The sequence below is a fragment of the Bison bison genome, unplaced genomic scaffold (genome assembly GCF_000754665.1).
Source record: "Bison bison bison isolate TAMUID 2011002044 unplaced genomic scaffold, Bison_UMD1.0 scf7180017864305, whole genome shotgun sequence".
NCBI lineage: Eukaryota > Metazoa > Chordata > Mammalia > Artiodactyla > Bovidae > Bison > Bison bison.
In genome coordinates, this window is record NW_011494877.1 from 1822866 (window position 1) to 1844008 (window position 21143).

Below are 21143 nucleotides of genomic sequence, written 5' to 3' on the forward strand. Positions count from 1 at the left end.
CTAGGGTCGTCAAACGGCCCCAGAAGCCAATTTAAAAAGCCTCTCACTAGCCAAAAATAGGACAATTTGAGCATCCATAAGAAAAATAACTTCAGTGAAGTGAAGTGAAGCAAGTATGTCTAAACCTGTGAACTGCACACACACACACACACACACACACATCTTGTTCACCCCTGGAAGATTATAGTAAACAGCTCTTTATTTTAAAAACTAGATAATCACGCACTTATTCTGCTTTTCCTAAAAAATTTCAGTTCAGTTCAGGAAATAGCAAGGAATGAATGAGCAAGTGACTGAATCTGAAAACTATGGTATGTCCCACAGGTAACTAACTTAATTTCTGAGAGATACCACAGGTAACTCTTAGGAGAAGTATTCAAGGACATATAGGTGGGTTTCAATTTATTTTTATCATTTTAATTAAATGTAGTGAAAATATTGTGATCTACACAGTCACAGGCTTTGGCATAGTCAATAAAGCAGAAATAGAATGTGTGGATCACAATAAACTGTGGAAAATTCTGAAGGAGATGGGAATACCAGACCACCTGACCTGCCTCTTGAGAAACCTGTATGCAGGTCAGGAAGCAACAGTTAGAACTGGACATGGAACAACAGACTGGTTCCAAATAGGAAAAGGAGTATGTCAAAGCTGTATATTGTACTCTGCTTATTTAATTTACATGCAGATTACATCATAAGAAATGCCAGGCTGGATGAAGTACAAGCTGGAATCAAGATTGCCAGGAGAAATATCAATAGCCTCAGATATGCAGATGACACACCCTTATGGCAGAAAGTGAAGAATTAAAGAGCCTCTTGATGAAAGTGAAAAAGGAGAGTGAAAAAGTTGGCTTAAAGCTCAACATTCAGAAAACTAAGATCACAGCATCCGGTCCTATCACTTCATGGCTAATAGATGGGGAAACAGTGGAAACAGTGGCTGATTTTATTTTTCTGGGCTCCAAAATCACTACAGATGGTGATTGCAGCCATGAAAATAAAAGACACTTAATCCTTGGAAGGAAAGATATGACCAACCTAAACAGCACATTAAAAAGCAGAGATATTACTTTGTCAACAAAGGTCCATCTAGTCAAGGCTATGGTTTTTCCAGTGGTCATGTATGGATGTGAGAGTTAGACTATAAAGAAAGCTGAGTGCCGAAGAATTGATGCTTTTGAACTGTGGTGTTGGCGAAGACTCTTGGGAGTCCCTTGGACTGCAAGGAGATCCAACCAGTCCATCCTAAAGGAGATCAGTCCTGGGTGTTCACTGGAAGGACTGATGTTGAAGCTGAAACTCCAATACTTTGGCCACCTGATGCGAAAAGCTGACTCATTTGAAAAGACCCTGATGCTGGGAAAGATTGCGGGCAGGAGGAGAAGGGGACGACAGAGGATGAGATGGTTGGATGGCATCACCGACTCAATGGACATGGGTTTGGGGGGACTCTGGCAGTTGGTGACGGACAGGGAGGCCTGGTGTGCTGGGGTTCATGGGGTTGCAAAGAGTTGGACACGACTGAGCGACTCAACTGAACTGAACTGAAGATATATTTTATTATTTTAACGATTCTTTCCCATATATTATTGTATAAGTATTTCCCAACACTATTAAAATTCTCTAAGCATATTTATTTAAAAATTGCAAAGCAGGAAATGAAAGAGAGATGGTGGGGAAGTAAAATGTGAGTGGACTTTAAACCAGCCAATATCAATGTCACCTTGGAATTTTTTAGAAGTGCAAATTCTCAAGCTCTATTCAGAAACTCTGCAGTGGGGCTCAGGGGACTGTGGTTTAACAAGACTTCCAGGTGATTCTAATGTATTCTAGTTTGAGAATCACTACAATAGAAGAGATTTACAACACTTATCAACCAACTACAATATGGCAATCTAATATTTGCTCCAGATTAAAAAAAAAAACAACTGTAAAAGACTTTAACATTTATCCTATCAAGGAAGTGCTAAATTTTTAAAGTGTGAAAATGGTACTGAGATACAGAGATATAAATGTAGATAGATATTTTTTAAAGCCTTGAAATATCTGAGTAAAAAATACAATGCCTAGGATTTGTTTTAGAATAATGTAAGAAAAACAGAAGCAAGCAAGGGTAGACCTAAGATTGGCCACGAATGTCATCTCCATTAACTTGGTGATGGTCTGGATTTAGAGTCATCCAAATGGCTAGTCTTAAACATTTTTCGGGGCAAGTAATTAAGAAAAAAAAAAAAACGCAACAGCAAGGCTCCAGTAGCCCTTAAAATCTCCTTGAATTTACATTACTGTGATGTAACAGCTTTGTTTCCAGTGTATACATCGTTGTTATTGCTTCCTTTTAGGAATAGGGTGAGTAGATGTTATTTCTCTTCCTTCCTTCTCCCTTTTTATTTCTCCGTCTTATTTATCCTCTTCCACTGAAATTTATAAAAACCTCAACATCCATTAGAAATCTGCCTAGAAAGCATCAGCTTCAAAACCTAAGAGGGTGAGTGGTAAGATGAACTATATATTTTCATTTTACCAGGTGATGGCAGAATTTTAAGGGTGGTTTCTTATCATTTTATGTTTTATTTTAGATATTCCATCATTTGTCATCATTGTTTTTATGATCATCACTTCCTTCATTGTCACCTTTTTAATTTTTATTTTGCCTGGAACAGTTAGTGATATGGAGAAAAGACCATTAGAAGTCATCACCATCCATTATCAGGCAGCTTTTTTGACAGGTGTTAGTCGCTCCGTTGTGTCCAACTCCTTTGCAACCCCATGGACCATAACCCGCCAGGCTCCTCTGTCCATGGAATTCTCCAGGCAAGAATACTAGAGGGGGTTGCTCTCTCCTTCACCAGGGGATCTTCCAAACCCAGAGATCAAAGCTGCATCCCCTGTGTCTCCTGTATTGGTAGGTGGATTCTTTAACTGTCTGAGCCACCAGGGAAGCCCCCTTTTCTGAAACAGATTTCTGCTGCATTTCATCTGCATCTAATGAGTTCCTGTGGTGCTCTCTCCCACCATGGGATGTGATGGCTTCAAGGAAACAAGAACAAAAGAAGACAAAGCACCAGCTTTGGAGCTCGTATCTTCTGAGGAGATAAGGTACCGTGATGGGAAGAGACTCACCACATACTATATGGGGAAGTTATAATGCAACACAGCATTGGAGAGCTTGGGCTAGATGGCTTTTAACTGCTTGGGTTCAAACCCTAACTCTGCCACTCACTAGCTATGTGATGCTGATCAAGTTATTTAACCTCTCTTGCCTCAGTTTCTTCATCTGTTAAATGAGTGTGAGAACAGTATAATCTTGTGGTGCTGCCTTGAGATAATCCCTAAACTAGATAATCCATGAAACATTTAACTTTATCCATAGATTTTATCAATTTCTGTGTTGACCATTGTGCTTATATCCCACACCTTTCTCCTGGTATTTTTTTGTGTGTCTGAAAATACATCCTTTAATAATTCAACTATCTTGGATACCGTAGCTGTCAAAATACTGTCCACAGTTTTGCCCCCAAACTTATGGTTTAGCTGTACATAAAATTCTAGGTTGATAATTATTTTGTCCAGCTTTGAAAATATTATCCCACGGTCTTCTGGACTTTATGCAATTGAAAAGTCTGATGTTGGTTTACCAGCTGTGACTTTCTTACTGGTAGAAAACGTGCATCTGAGGACACTACTGATTAATGTAAATATTTTAGTAACTAGAGCTATCACTCCACACAGGATTTCCAATTCCATGGATCATGGAGGAAGATCATGGTATAAGCATTCTCTCATCCTTTATAAAGAAGCACAGAGGAACTGAAGGCCACTGTGACTACAAAGAAGCTCTGCAAATTAACCACATGCAACCATAAACTTGCCTCCAGGGGGAGAGCTAAGAGTGGGATCAACTTGAATCTTCTCAAGAATCCAACAGATTGTACTGGGGTATGAAGGAAACTGCTGAGGAGCTCCACTGTTATACTCCCGTGAGTTACTACTTTCCTTTCCTCTTCTGCTTTCCAATTCCTATAACAGGGCAACTTTATATTTGAGCATATGAAGCAAGAGTGATAAAATATTATTCTCAAACACTGCCCCATGGTGAAGGGAACGGGAGAAAAAGAATAAAAACAAAAACAGCATTGCCCCTTTCTGGCCAATGTTTACCCTTACGTTCAGATTACTAAAAATACGTATCTAGAAATATAGCAAATCAAAACAGATGTCTCCTTGTAGATGAAATAAGTAAAATTCTAGCCTCTTTTATTAGATCTCAGGTCATGTATTCTGCTTAAAAAAAAAACAACACACACAACATATAGTTTCAACTAAGAGTTACATAAACTAAATTTTTCTTCCAGATCTCAAAATGCTCATGGAGAGCCAACTTCCAAGATACATGGCACACAGCACATACTTGAAAGTTGACCCCACAGATATATTCATGTAAGCAAAATACGAATTTGTTTCTCATTACATAAACATCACCTGGGCTTAATTAATCAACACACTTGTTAAAAAAAAATTAATCTGTAACCAAAAGCACTATCCCGTTTGTTAGATACCATTCTTATTCAAATTATACCCCCCAAAAAGCCTAAAAATAACTCAAATCTAGAAATGAGCCCAAGTGCTAAGGCTGCCTATGGCTCTTGCTGTAAAATAGTTGCTGGGTCTGATTTGAATATCTGAAAAGAATGACAGAAATATAGGGTTCTTCTTGATTTCAAGAGAACTTCCCAGAAGGAGGTGGAGGGCCAAGAAATCCACCTGCCTGCTTTGTGGCAGCTCGCGAAGGGGCAAGGCCAAGAATCTTCTGGATGTTCTGTGAAGGAAACAGAATAAAAACTGGGTTTTAATATGAGATATAGAGAAAAGTATTTAAAATACATCTCATAAAGAGAAGCCTTACAAATAAAAAGTACTGATATCACCTAAAATAGAATGATTACTACTGTGTTATTTTTCTGCCTTTGCTGAGCCTTATAGCTGAATTCAGTCATTACTGCAACACCTGAAGCTAAAACTGAAATAGTCAGTATCAACGTCTTCAAATAAGTGAAAGAATTAAGAATCTTGCAAAGAGATCTGAGTCCAGAATCCACCTATATTTTTAGCACAGCCCCTCATCTTTTTCAGTTGTCCCACTTAAATCTAATTCAATAGTTTTTTGGGGTTTTTTTTTTTTTAGGAACTCAACTTTATGAAACTAGAACTCATAAAAAAATTATTTTTATATTCAGATTTCATCAGTTAATATAACATTAAATTAAATCACATAAATACAACAATGAGTAAAACTAACACAAACAGTTTGGGAATAAACACATGTGGCTCTTGAAGGACAAGGACTCAACTTGTGGGAGCAGAGAGGTGCAGGAGCTCTAAAGAACAATCAGGAGTGGATGGTGTGATGTGGGGAGGAACTGGTTTGCTTTAAAGGTAGAGGAAAGAGGTAAATGGATTTGGAGGGGTAAGTAAAGGTGAGTTAAGATTTTGTACAGCATTTGTAAGAGGGAAAAACCTTAAAGATATCTAGTTATGTTTGCTAATTCCTTCATTTAATATTTTGAGAAATCAATTAAAACCTGGAAGAGTAGAAAGGCCTGTCCAAAATTATTGATAAAGTCCCACAAGCCTAAAAGCATGGCCATAGAGAAATAAATAATAAAAACAAATCTAAAAACAAGAAGAAAAAGAACCATTAGTAGTTCAGGTAAGTTTTCCTCAGTAAAGCTGGAGAATATTTATATTACTTTCATAATAAAAGTAGCTCCTTCATGTCCCCTTTAAAAATTCACTGCACAAAGCAGTAAGAAGACCAAATAACAGAATGCCACTCCTATTTAATCAGTAAGTATTTCCTGACCACCTACAATGTATCCAGCAAAGCAAGGCATGATGGGAAGTTAAAGATAAAATCTAAAATAGTAAGGCATTACAGAATTAGCTACTGATAAACACATCTGTCTAGCTGACAAATACATTAATATAATCTAGAGAAAATGTACAAAGTATCCTTGCTCAGTTATTCTGTAGAAGGGTCAATTAAGTGAGTCCTTATCATTTTAGAGATAAAGACCAGTGTAAAAACCTCTGAGGCCCTTTAAATCACAGGTTTACTGTGATTTAAAGAAGACAAGTAAAAGGAAAATAGGAAATTTTTCAAAGCACAGACTGAAAGGGTAGACTGTTGACAATCTCATTATGAATTTAAAACATAAATGACTACTGGACACAAGCCACTGTTCTAGATGGAAAACAGCCCTAACAGCAATGACCACGATGGTAACAGAAACGTTAAAACAAGGCACTTTAGCCAAGACTGAAGTTCATGTATATCCAGGCAGGTTTATGCTTTGTTCTCCTTGTGGATCTCATTTCAGACTTCCTTTGTAAATACCAAGTCAAGTTTATCAGTGGTACATTACTCAAGTATTTGTATTTTAATACCAACGCTCTGCATTTACTATATGCAATTTTATCTTTTAGTGAAATTCTAAAAATGAGTTTGAATTCCTATCCTCTCACAATTGAACCCACAATATTTTATTTTTAATGTTTACTTATTTATTTATTTTTGACTGTGCTGGGTCTTTGTTGCTATATGAGCATTTCTCTAGTTGCAGTGAGCCAGGGCTACTCTCTGGGCTTCCCTGGTGGCTCAGATGGTAAAGAATCTGCCTGCAATGCAGGAGACCTGTGTTTGATCCCTGGGTCGGGAAGATCCCCTGGAGAAGGAAACGGCAACTCATGCCAGTATTCTTGCCTGAAGAATTCCATGGACAGAGGAGCCTGGTGGGCTACAATTCATGGGGTCGCAAAGAGCTGGACACCACTGAGTGTCTAACACTCTCACTTTCAGGGCTGCCCTCTAGCTGTGGCGCACAGGCTTCTCACCGCGCTTGCAGTGGCTTCTCCCGTTGCGGAGCACAGGCTGCGGGGCATGTGGGCTTCAGTAGTCCCGGCTCCTGGCCGCTACAGAACAGGCTCAGTAGTTGTGGGTGCATGGGCTTAGCTGCCCCACAGCATGTGGGATGTTCCCTGGATCACACATCGAACCCATGTCTCCTACATCGGCAGGCAAGTTTTTACCACTGAGCCACCAGGGAAGCCCCTCTCTACCTTAAAAAGAAAAAAGGTTTATTTTATGGACTAGTTTTTCTTAGATAAAAAGGTTCCCTGCTTCTCTGTCTATGAAGTCTTCTCCTCTAAAACACGGCTCGAGGCCATGGTTCTCTCCACAGTAGTAACAACATTCCATGTTTCTATAAATTCTAAGTTTGCGAATAGTTTTAAGGACTAGACATCAGTCCTTAGTTATCCTTGGTTTTGAGATGAGAAAGCTGGGGCAGATGGAGGTTATAACTCAGACACAGTTTTCCTCTATTAAACCACAACTCTCTAAAGGATATTTATCTTAGAAGTGAAAAATCTTATAGCAGGCCTGACCTGTTAAAAACTTACAATTATGAAGACTATATAAGACTATAAAAGAAAAAATACATTACATTGTTAAGTGAATAAGTGCATATAAATCAAAACCCATAGAATGTACAACATCAAGAGTGAACACTAATATAAATTATGGACTTTTGAATGATGATGTGTCAATGTAGGTTTACTGACTGTAAAGAAATGTACCACTCTTTCGTAAGGTGTTGACAGTAGAGGAGGCTACATGCAACTAGGGGACAAGGAATCATAGGAAATCTCTGTACAGTCCATTCAATTTGGCTGTGAACCGAAAACTGCTCTAAAAAAGAGTCTATGAAAATGCATATAAAGACTTAAGAATATATGGAAAAATAATAATTGTATTAAAAATAGTTATAAATCACTTTCTCATTCCTTGTCTTCAAGTTTTTACAATATTGCTGAACAGGATAATTTAAAATGAGAAATATCTCCATAGGTGCTATCTCAAAGTGGTAGGCATTGTTCTAAGCACTCCACATGTACATTCTCATTTAATCCTCACAGCAACTCAGTGACACATATTATCCTTATATGCAGATAAACAAAGGAGATCCAACTGTCAGGCTGTAACTCAATAAATGCTCACTGAGCTTCACACTGTATAGCAGGTTCATTTATATATATTTTCTCCTTTGTATCTTTCAAGAACTTCATTCATTAAACTCGACCGGACTGCTTTCCTATAGTCTTTCAATTCTCCTCCAATTTTTCAGGCCTTCTTACAAGATACAGTTTAGAAATATGCATTATGCTAAAAGATAAGAGTTTCAATATATTAAGAAGATGATACAGAAGACTGCTTAACAGAAATACAAAATATAAGATGTGGTCATGCTTTGAAGTTATTTTTTGGAAAAATTATTTTGAATTTCTGTCTAGTCCTGCGTAATCGGGTAACAACTGAAGAGTGTGTGTCAGAAGGGAAAAACAAAGGAAAGCCATTTTCCCGTAATCATGCCTTCTTTTGGCAGGAAACTCAGAAAAATACCACTACAGGATTTGCGTTCCTTCCTCTCTGCAAAGGATAAGGACTGGTGATCAAGAAAAGGAAGTTGTTGGTTGCTAACTGGATATTTTGGGAAGACACAGGTCACTGGCAATAAACACATTCTGCTAAATTTTATTTCTTAGTCATTTAGCTAAAATAACTCAAGCCATAGCCACCCTCACTTTGCTCTTTGTCAGTTTCTCTGGCATCCGCAACCAACCTTCCGTTCCAATTGATTACAATTTCTCATCAAGTTCCCATAACATAATCTTTACTTTATGCATAATGCTGCCTGTAAATCCAAACACCCTGAATGGCCCCATTCAACAGTCCCAGGATTTTCACAGGTTTTCACATTCAATAGTCCCAGGCTATTCAGGAGGATGACAAAAAGATTAAATGTTTAATGACAGTATAACACTTACATAGCTGAAAGAGTACTGGGTAACAGTCAGAAGACTTGATTTCCAATACTGGCAAATTATGCAAAAAAAAAACACACAAAACCCAATATGCAATATCTTTTTATTGTACCAAATCTCAATTTTCCTTATGTTTAAAAGAAGAGGGCTTACTAGATCAATTATTTTTAGACTCTTTAGTCACAGAACCCTTTCTTTAAACAAAATCTCATGTAAAAAGTCAACAAAGAAAATTGATAAAATAGTTTTGGGAACCTGAAGCCCCTTGTTGGGCCCATCAAATTTTCCCACCAAGCACCTTGAAAGAAGCCACAGTCCTGTGTGGCTGTGGCACTCTAACATTCTTGAACACAGTTATATTGTAATAAATTATATTGCTGACTTCAACACATATCTTGCAAGGTGAAAATCAAAATTCTAAAAGGATAAGTATATCAAATCTGCACCAGAATAACATCATTTCCTTCGTAAAGTTGAATGAATGAATATTTTTCTCTCCTTAGGTTGTCCAAAGGCCTCTTTTGTAAATAGGATCTCTTTTGGGAAGATTAGGGGATCAAGTGACAATTTCAATCAGTCAAGGAGAATGTTCTGAATTTTAGTTTTGTGTAAGAAGATAGATGTTCTATCCTTTTAAAATCTCATAACAGATAGTAGAACCCAGCTGGCACTATGTGGGGTATCGAAAACTCAGTATGAAATTGCAGTCTTACTAGTTTGAAGTACCAGAGTTTTGGACAACCATGAATGTGAAAGTGTTAGTCACTTTGTCGTGTCCAACTCTTTGTGACCCTGTGGACTGTAGCCCACCAGGCTCCTCTGTCCATGAAATTCTCCAGGCAAGGATACTGGAGAGGGTTGCCATTTCCTTCTAAACCATAGCAACTGAAAAAAATTCCTGGAAAATAGAGTTAACAGGGCCCTGTAAAATTCTGCATCTAAACTCTACCCAGGTGGCGCTAGTGGTAAAGATCCTGCCTGCCAGTGCAGGAGATACACGATGCAGGTTTGATCCCTGGGTCAGGAAGATCCCCTGGAGAAGAAACGGCAACCTATTCCGGTATTCCTGCCTGGAAAACCCCATGGACAGAGGAGCCTGGTGGGCTAGTCCATAGGGTTGCAAAGAGTCAGACAAGACTGAAGCAACTTAGCATGCAAACTCCGCCCAATTCTCTGGTTAACTCTTAAGCTATTCACGGGAGAGACTGCCTTCAACCAAATAAGACTAAAATAACTTGAGATTTCCTAGATGTCTACCACAAAGAAAACAGACCTTGGAGTTTGAAGCTTTGAACCTTGGAGCCAACTTAACTGTCCACTTAAACAAACAAACAGACAAAAACACCCCTCTCTGTTAAGAATAACAGAATCTAGACTCTCTATGCCCACTCCAGTGTTTTTGCCTGGAGAATCCCAGGGATGGAGGAGCCTGGTGGGCTGCTGTCTCTGGGGTCGCACAGAGTCGGACACGACTGAAGCGACTTAGCAGCAGCAGCAACAGACTCTCTATAGCTTATCATTTACAATGCACATGATACAATCCAAAATTGAGACATACCAAGAGACAGGAAAACATGACCCAGACAAAAGAAAACAGGCAACAGAGTTCAACCTTGAGATGATCCAAACTTTGGAATTGTAAGCAAGGTTTTAAAGAAGCTAATTAACCATGACAGGGGACATAAAATAAATATATTCATTCACAATAAATGAACAAATAGTAAACTTCAGCAAGGAAGGAAAAAGACTAAAAAATAACCAAATGGAAATCCAGGAGCTAAAAAATACTATGACAAGCTTAGGGTTAACTCAGATTAGGGATAAAAGAGGAGTGTTGAAACTCCTTTTTTAGATTAGAGATATAAGAGAGGAGTCTGTGAACTTGAAGACAGATTACAAGAAATTATCCTATCTAAACAACAGACAGAAAAAGACTAAATAATTGAATAGACTCAGTTTTCTATTGGACAATACTAAACAGACTATAAGTAAATGGAATTAAGAGATAAAGAATGGGGCAGAAAAAAATAAGTGAAGAAATAATCGCTGAAATTCTCCCAAATTAAAAAAAAAAGCCATAAGCTATAGAGGGATAATTAAAAAAAAAAAAAATACCCTTGGGGGGGCAGGGTTCCCTGCTGGTCTAGTAGTTAGGATTTGGTACTTTCACCATGGAGGCCCAGGTTCAAGCCCTGGTTGGGGAACTAAGATCCTGTTAAGCTGCCCAGTACAGCAAAAAAACAAAAAGTTACATTACAGTACCCTTAGGTACATAATAGTCAAATTGCTAAAAACCAAGCTTAAAGAAAAATATCTGAAAGCAGCCAGAGAAAAGTTATTATTATCTACAGGGATACAAAGACATAAAGGTCTTCTCATCAGAAATACCTGAAGCTGTTTCACCAGTGGCCACGGGGGCCACACTGTCCTGATTTCAGAAGCGACGGCCCTGCGCTTCCCTCTGGGTGAGAGCTCCCGGGCCCCCCAGCCAGGCCCTGCCCAGACGATGCTGCCCGAGTGTGCTTGTCCCAGCCCCGGCCTGGTCACCACCACAAGCAATGGCGCACTGCTCCCGACTGCTCACTTGCTGCGGCCCCACTGCCGCTCCAGGGAGATGTCCCACCCCACCAGGAGCCAGGCCCAGGCTCTCCTGTCTGTCCCCGCCTCATCCACAAACGTGTTCTTTCTTGTGATCAGGTATAGGTTTCAGAATATAAGATCCGACTGTATATAATTGTAATAAATACGGGTTGCCACTATTAAAAGAAAATAAACCTGAAGCTGAAAGGATTAAAACAAACAAAAGCAGTCAATCCAGAATTCTATATCCTATGAAAATATCCTTCAAAAGTAAAGATAAACAAATATTTGGGGATAAATGAAGAGTAAGAGAATCTGTCGCCAGCAGACTTAAACTACAAAAAACACACGCAGGGAGTTCCCTGATGGTCCAGTGGTTAGGATCTGGCACTTTCGCTGCTTGGGCCTGGGTTCAACCCCTGGCCAGGAAACTTAGAGCCCATAAGTCACATAACAGGGCCAATAAATAAAGGAAAAAGAAACACATAGAAAGAAGGAAAGAAACACAGGGAAAAGTCACTTACCACTGTGCTGTGAAGTACAGACATTAAGCAGTGACATTCACCAACAATTCTGGACTCGGTGATCTCTATGTTTATTATATACTTTCAAGCCTTCATGTTTTTACTCAAACTATGCTAAGAAAATTCTGATAAAATTGGAAAACTCCTACTCACCCTTCAAGATACAATTTAAATGCCCTCCTGTATAAAATCTTAGTTTCACAGAACTAATTCCTATAGTGATTTCACTTCCATAGCACACTTTCCCCCCTCCCAAACCATTTTATATATGTATACATACACAAAAGTTATCAATCACATTCTGCTATTATTTATGGATCTGTCTTCCCACATAGACTGTGAGTTTCACAAGGGTAGAGATAATCACTCCTTGCTCTTGCATCTCAGCATCAAAGAATTCCTGGCATAGTGAAGAACTTGAATTATTCTTCAACAAGGACAGGAATATTCTAAATGAAGCCTTAAACTCACTGAAACAATTCAAAGGGATCAGATTAAGATGATGCCTGAATAATCTGTTCTCACTTAGTACTTACCTATCACTTTTCAAACAAAATGCATTCTCTAACTGATTTAAAGTTAAATACTACAAATGAAAATACTTTGCTTAAAGATGAGCTATACTGGAATTAATGAATTAAGTTCTAATCCTTAAATAAAGTGACATAAATTAATGATGAGATGCAGGAGATGGCAGGCATCTACCATTTTGATGACTTTAAGATAAACTGACATGACATAATTAGAACCTGTCCTTACAGACATACAAGCCATATCAAAATTCTTTGCCCTACGGAAGCCAAAAGTGTGATAAAAAATTAAACTTATTTTTATCCCTGTCCTAAGCACATATACCTGTTGAAGGAGACAATGACAAATTCTCTCTGACATTTCTTCAGATCATAGCCATATATCCATATGGTTATACATTAAGATGTGGGTGACAAAGGAAAAAAAATATAAGAAACTCTTTCTTGTACTTTTCCTCATAAACATTAATTCTTTTTGCTTTTGAAGTAAAGAGAATTCTGTCATGGCTTTAACTATCATATACATTTATAAGAAGAGACCCGTTTTCCCTTAGCTGTTTACCAGGTAAATTTGCTGGGATTTTCACTAAGATTTAGAATACTTTCTATAGAGGAGATCATTTACTCAATCCATTACTGACTCATAATAAGAAAAGAAAAAAAAAAGCAAGTTTTTTATTTTAGGAATTAAGAAAATTTCCTTTTATTCTTAAAATCCGTCACTACACTGGACTAACTTAACACCTCTGATAAAAGCTGGCAGACCTACCATTTCCGCTGCTACAAATTCACACAAAGGAAACAGTGATGTGAAGGTCAAGGCAGCTAATCACTAATCACCACACATTAAGGAAGTAAACAAAAGGAGAAAGATAAAACAAGGAAAGGTAATTAGATTTATTTTCAGTTAATATGACATATTACCACCATGTTTTAATCTATGAAAAGAACCAGTCCTATCTTGGGCTGGGAAACAAACACTAATTTAAAAACATCCCAAGGGCAGGGGCAGGCGCTAACTTGTTAAAAAAAAAAAAACAAAACACAAAAACCTACCACTTTAAGAATAACAGCTAACTTTCTATATCATTGGCATCTGATTATCATAATGTGGTGAGGTTGCACACTAAACCCTAAACCTGATTTCATCTTCGTGAAAATTGAGACTCAGAGCGGTTATATGACTCCCAAGGACATTAGGCTAGTAAGTGGCAATAAGAATCAAACCTTGGTGTTTTACCTCCAAATATTGTATTTCCTTAGGCTTAAAGAATCCACCTGCAATGCGGGAGACCTGGGTTTGATACCTGGGTTGGGAAGATCCCCTGGAGAAGGGAAAGGCTACCCACTTCAGGCCAGAATACTTCCCGACCCAGGAATCAAACCTGGGAAACAGGGAAAAATTACCGAAGCAGATAGATATCCTTATTCAACTTAATATTATACCTCTATAATAATAAGGGGGCCTATTATGATAAGTAAGTGTTAGTAGCTCAGTCATGTCTGACTCTTTGTGACCCCCATGGACTATAGCCCACCAGCTTCTCTGTCCATGGAACTCTCCAGGCAGGAATACTGAAGCACGTTGCTATTTAGTCCTCCAGGGACCTTCCTGACCCAAGAACTGAACCCAGGTCTTCTGCATTGCAGGCAGCTTCTTTACAATCTGAGCCAACGTTGTAAAGGGAAGCCCTGATGTTATTATAATCGTGTGACAATGCTATATAAGTTAGCAGTTGTTGTTTTTGTTTGTTTGTTGCAGTTGATCTTGAGGTGATGCTCTCTTTTAACCAGTTAGTACACTCCTACCCTTGGGGTATTGTCAGGAAGGGACTAGGGCTAGTCTATTCAATCACACTATCACTCGCAGTAAAGGAAGTGGATTCTGGTTAACACTGTAGAGATGTTATTAACTGATATACGTAAACGCCATAATCTTTCATAAGATTATGGTCTCAAACTGGTGGTAAACTGAGACTTCAGATTAACAGTGCTGGGTGAAAATGGGGACCAGTTATGGAAAACAGTGTGCTGATGTCTCAGAAAAATTAAACACAGAATTGCAGTGTGACGGCAGTTCTACCTGTGGCGTATAAAGGAAAAAGAAGCGGAAACAAGAACTCGGACATTATATACCTGTGTCCACAGTAGCATTTCTCACAACAGCCAAAAGGCAGAAGCAGGCCTTTGGCAAATGAATAGATAAAAAAACGGTATACACATACATTGGAAAGTCTGTTCACTCTTAAAAAGGAAGTAAATTCTCACATATGCTACAATATGGATGAACCCTGAAAACATTCCAGTTACAAAAGGACTTAAGTATGATTCTACATTTATGAGGGCAAATTCACAAACATGAACAGTCAAAAATCACAGAGATAGACATTAGAATGGTGGTTGCCAGGGACTGAGGGGAGAGGATAATGGAGATTTAGTGTTTAATGGGCACAGATTTTCAGTTTGGGAAGATGAAAAAATTCTAGAAATGGATAGTGGTGATGGTTGTACAACAACACGCAATGTACTTAATGTCAAAGAAATGAACAATTTAAATGGTTAAAGCAGTGTATTTTAAGTGATATTTATTTTACCACAATAAATGAAAAAGATTAAAAGTACTGGAATTACTGAGTACAGGAAATCAGAAAGTAGTTTCTGGGCATAAGAGAGCACTGCACTTTCCTTGGGAAAACTGCTACCAGGGGCAGTCACACTGACAAATTTAAACCCTGAGACTCTCCAAGTATGACATGTATGTTCTGACCCACTCCTTCATACTCTTTTACTCTAGGATCTCAGATAACATTGTTTAACCCATCCTATGGCACCCAAATCCAAAAGACCTGATTATCTACACTAGGTGTGAAGAAAGGAGGAGCATCCCTAGTCAAACACAGATGTTCAAATTTCAAAGAGAAAATATTAATTAATAATTTGACAGGGATTCACCCTATTCAAATACACATCAAATTCAAGAATTATCATTCACCTCACTGCATCTTCCGACCCTCTAGCTTCTTGGTCTTTGAAAAAAACGGGGAGGCAAACTTTGATCTCAAATGAATCCATATTTTCACGTTTTTCCTCATAAAAATCACACAAAAGTTGGCAAAGAACAAAAGAGAAAAGAAAAGAATAAACGAGGTATGCCAGTATTAACTCCAAATGGACTGAGCCATGACTATATAAGAAACTAACAGATAGTGGTAGAAAACAAAGATGAATTTCTGTATAACTTTAATAAAAGACTAATAAGAAAAAAAAAAACTCCAGCAAATAAAATTTTGCATGGCAAAAACCATACTAAGTAAAACTGAAACACAAACAACAGTTTGCAAAAATTATTAGTAACTTAGAGCACTCAGGGCTAAACTCCCTAAGAGCTAAAAACTAAGAAAATGACCCAATAGTGAAATAGGCAAAAAGCATACACAGTGTCCCACCTACCAAAGAAAGAAAAAAATACATGAGTAGCTCTTAGACAAATAGAGATGCTCAATCCAAATGCAAATTAAAACTACAATGAGATAGCAATTTTTACCTAATACACAGTAAAAACGCCAAAGTTTGACAATTTCTACTGGAGGTTGGGGGCAATTATGAATTTTCACACATAGCGATAGGGAGTAAAAAGTGGTATAACCTCAATTTGCCAAGTTTATAAGTTTATATTTGGGTATAGTATCTACTGTTTTGTTTCACACATGCCTTTTAGGTGCATACTATGTACTCTATATAGATTCTTTAAGGTATATACAGGAAATTAAAAAATCTCTATCTTAAAAGAATTGGGGAGGAAAGGATAACATAAATGAAAATTACAAGTAGACAAAAACAAATTAAAAAATCTTGTAGTGTAAGGCAGAGTATGACCAACCACTATAGAAATTTGAATCATTCTGTGTTAGTTTCCTCATCACTTAATCAATTTAACAACCTCAACACAAAAACAATTCATTATGTTCTCTCAAAACTACTTTATGCTACAGTATATATCTGAAATTAAGTGGCCTATTTCTTTGCCTAAGAATGGTCTCATTGAGGGAATTGTATTCTATACTCTGAAAGCCTCATATTTTATGATGGCTTGTTTCACAGGCATCTACAAAGTCAAATCTTATATAACCTAAGATCCTAAAGAGCAAATAAAACAACAAAAGAAAATATGGAAAGAGCAAGTGAATAAAGATTTTAATTAAAAGAAAGAAGCATATATTCCACTGAAAAACATCAAATACTGAACTATTTCAGACTGGATATAAGTTCATAATCCTCCTGTTACATACTAAGAAGTGGGGAAAGGAATATAGAAACTTTTGGCAGCTAATAAGATAAAAATTATAAAAGTAGGTCATTTTAGGGATTTTTAAAAGATTTTTAATATCTCAGAATACCTATACTATAGCTCTATATGCTGCTGCTGCTGCTAAGTCGCTTCAGTCGTGTCCGACTCTGTGCAACCCCATAGACGGCAGCCCACCAGGCTCCTCTGTCCCTGGGATTCTCCAGGCAAGAATACTGGAGTGGGTTGCCATTTCCTTCTCTAATGCATTAAAGTGAAAACTGAAAGTGAAGTCGCTCAGTCGTGTCCGACTCTTAGCGACCTCATGGACTGCAGCCTACCAGGCTCCTCCGTCCATGGGATTTTCCAGGCAAGAGTACTGGAGTGGGCTGCCATTACCTTCTCCGATAGCTCTATATACTTTTCTCTTATTAATATCAGTGCAGAGAACTGGACAAACAGAAATTAAAAGTATGAACATACATCCTCCTTGGCTGAAAAGAAATATTGAGTTTTTTTTTTTTTTGGCTGCCCATTCTCGCCTCCCACTCTTTTTGGAGTATTCAGTAAGCAATTACTTCATTAAGCTCTACCAGTCTAGTATCTGTAGATACTCTAACTTTATAGCACATATTACCAACTCTTGGTTCTCGGAGTAGCGTGGTTGGCTGCTCTATCGCCTGTTTTTAGAAATAAAGTTCCACTGGAATACAGCAACACTCATTCACTTACTTATTTTCTAGGGCTGTTTTCATAACACAATGAAAGAGTTTGCAAAAGTCTGCCTGAACGCTGTTGCCTGTTTTTGTAAATAAGGTTTTGTTGGAACATAGCCCCACTTGTTCCTTTACATATTGTCTAGGGCTGTATTCATATTATAATGGCAGAGTTGAGTTGCTGTGATAAAAATTGTATGGTCTGAAAAGTAAATACAAAAATATTCATCACCTAGACCCATACAAAGTAGTGAGTAAATACAAAGTTTGCTGACTTCCATGGTAAATGACCTCATGAAATTAACTGCTATACATATACCTCACCACAATTTCTGAAATAACTGAAAGCAGTTTAAAGACTAGCTTGAGCTGAACTTTCTCAACAATCATTCTTAACATTTATTTCACTTAAGAAAATGCTACAGTTTTCAGATGGTGATTTCTAGGTAATGAAGTCCAGCTAGCAGTACAAATGCGAACAGGCAAAATGGTTTTCTGAGAAGGCCTTACAAATAACTGGGAAAAGAAGAGCAGTGAAAGGCAAAGGAGAAAAGGAAAGACATACCATATGAATGCTAAGTTCCAAAGAATAGCAAGGAGAGATAAGAAAGCCTTCCTAAGTGAATAATATGAAGAAATAAAGGAAAATATCAGAATGGGAAAAACTAGAGATCTCTTCAAGAAAATTAGAGATACCAAGGGAACATTTCATGCAAAGATGGGCACAATAAAGGACAGAAATGGTATGGACCTAACAGAAGCAGAAGATATTAAGAAGAGGTTGCAAGAATACACAGAACTATACGAAAAAGATTTTCATGACCCAGATAACCACGATGGTATGATCACTGACATAGAGTCAGACATCCTGGAGTACAAAGTCAAGTGGTCCTTAGGAAGGAAGCATCACTATGAACAAAGCTAGTGAAGGTGATGGAATTCCAGTTGAGCTATTTTAAAACTTCAAAGATGATGCTGTTAAAGTGCTGCACTCAATATGCCAGCAAACTTGGAAAACTCAGCAGTGGCCACAGGACTGGAAAAGGTCAGTTTTCACTCCAATCCCAAAGAAAGGCAATGCCAAAGAATGCTCAAACTACTGCACAACTGCACTCATTTCACCTGTTAGCAAAGTAATGCTCAAAATTCTCCAAGCTAGGCTTCAACAGTACATGAACTGAGAAATTCCATATGTTCAAGCTGGATTTAGAAAAGGCAGAGGAAGCAGAGATCAAATTGCCAACATCTGTTGGATCATAGAGAAAGCAATAGAATTCCAGAAAAATATCTACTTCTGCTTCACTGACTATGCTAAACCTTTGACTGTGTGGATCACAACAAACTGTGGAAAATTCTTAAAGACACAGGAATACCAGACCACCTTACCTGCCTCTTGAGAAACCTGTAAGCAGTCAAGAAGCAACAGTTATAATTGGACATGGAGCAATGGACTGGTTCAAAATTGGGAAAGAAGTATGTCAAGGCTGTATACTGTCACCCTGCTTGTTTAACTTATATGCAGAGAACATCATGCAAAATGCCAGGCTAGATGAAGTACAAGCTGGAATTAAGATTGCCAGGAGAAACATCAATACCCTCAGATATGCAGATGACACCACCCTCATAACAGAAAGCAAAGAGGAACGAAAGAGCCTGTTGATGAGGGTTAAAGAGGAGACTGAAAAAGCTGGCTTAAAACTCAACATTCAAAAAACTAAGATCATGGCATCCAGTCCCATCACCTCATGGCAAAATAGATGGGGAAACAATGGAAACGGTGATGACTTTATTTTCTTGGGCTCCAAAATCACTGCGGCTGATGACTGCAGCCTGAAATTAAAAGACGCTTGCTCCTCGGAAGAAAAGCTATGACAAACCTAAGCGAAGTGAAAGGTTCTCAGTCCTGTTCGACTTTGTTTGTGACCCCGTGGACTACACAGTCCATGAGATTCTCCAGGCCAGAATACTGGAGTGGGTAGACATTTCCTTCTCCTAGGGATCTTCCCAACCCAGGGATCTAACTCAGGTCTCCCTCACTGCAGGCAGATTCTTAACCAACTGAGCTACAAAGAAGCCCAAGAATATTGGAGTGGGTAACCTATCCCTTCTCCAGTGGATCTTTCTGATCCAGGAATTGAACCAGGGTCTCCTGCATTGTAGGTGCATTCTTTACCAGCTGAGGTACCAGGGAAGTCTAGACAGCATGTTAAAAAGTGGAGACATTACATTACTGACAAAGGTCTGTATAGTCAAAGCTATGATTTTTCCAGTAGTCATATATGGATGTGAGAGTTGGACCACAAAGAAGGCTGAATGCTGAAGAACTGATGCTTTTGAACTGTGATGCTGGAGAAGACTCCTGAGAGTCCCTTGGACTGCAAGATCAAGCCAGTCAATCCTAAAGGAAATCAGTCCTAAATATTCACTGGAGGGACTGATGCTGAAGCTGAAGTTCCCATATGTTGGCCACCTGATGAGAAGAGTCAAGTCATTAGAAAAGACCCTGATGTTGGGAAAGGTTGAAGGCAGGAGGAGAAAGGGATGACCAAGGATGGTTGGACGGCATCACCGACTCGATAGACATGAATTTGGGTAAGCTCTGGGAAATGGTGAAGGACGGGGAAGCCTGGCATGCTGCCGTCCATGGGGTTGCAAAGAGTCAGACACGACTGAGTGACTGAACAACAACAACTACTGTGAGTTTCCTGGTGGCCTAGTGGTTAAGATTCTGTATTTCACTGATGTGGCCTGAGTTTAATCCCTGGCCAGGGAACTGAGATCCCAGAAACCTCGAGAGATGGCCAAAAAAAAAAAAAAAAAAACCCTGGCCTTCCTTGGTGGCTTAGTGGTAAAGAATTCGCTTGCCAATGCAGGAGACACAGGTTGGATCCCTGGTCTGGGAAGATCCCATAGGTGGCAGAACAAAACTCAAACTGAGTGCCACAACTATTGGGCCTATGCTCTAGAGCCCAGGAACTGCAACCATTGAACCCACGTGCCACAACTACTGAAGCCTGCATGCCCTAAAGCCTGTGCTCTGCAAAAAGAGAGGCCACTGCAGTTAAGAAGCCTGCACAATGCGATGAAGAGTAGCCCCTGCTCGCTGCAATTACATAGAGGCCCACACGGCAACAAAACCCCAGCACAGTCCAGGTTTGATGTAGGATACAGGATGGTTGGGGCTGGTGCACTGGGATGACCCAGAGGGATGGTACGGGGAGGGAGGTGGGAGGAGGGTTCAGGATGGGGAACACATGTACACCCGTGGCAGATTCATGTTCAGTTCAGTCGCTCAGTCGTGTCCGACTCTTTGCGACCACATGAATCACAGCACACCAGGTCGCCCTGTCCATCACCAACTCCTGGAGTTCACTCAGACTCACGTCCATAGAGTTGGTGATGCCATCCAGCCATCTCATTCTCAGTCATCCCCTTTTCCTCCTGCCCCCAATCCCTCCCAGCATCAAAGTCTTTTCCAATGAGTCAACTCTTCGCATGAGGTGGCCAAAGTACTGGAGTTTCAGCTTTAGCGTCATTCCTTCCAAAGAACACCCAGAGCTGATCTCCTTTAGAATGGACTGGTTGGATCTCCTTGCAGTCCAAGGGACTCTCAAGAGTCTTC

At 38.9% G+C, this 21143-nt stretch overlaps 1 protein-coding gene across 1 annotated transcript in view; it reads right to left on the reverse strand.

The window, feature by feature from the left end:
• Nucleotides 1–4227: 4227 nt before the first annotated feature.
• Nucleotides 4228–21143, reverse strand: part of TMCO1 (transmembrane and coiled-coil domains 1) — a 56437-nt gene continuing 39521 nt past the window's right edge. The window contains exon 7 of the mRNA XM_010851978.1: nt 4228–4822. Coding sequence (XP_010850280.1) covers nt 4724–4822 — 99 coding nt within the window. The 3' untranslated portion in view covers nt 4228–4723. The remainder of the gene's footprint in view (nt 4823–21143) is intronic.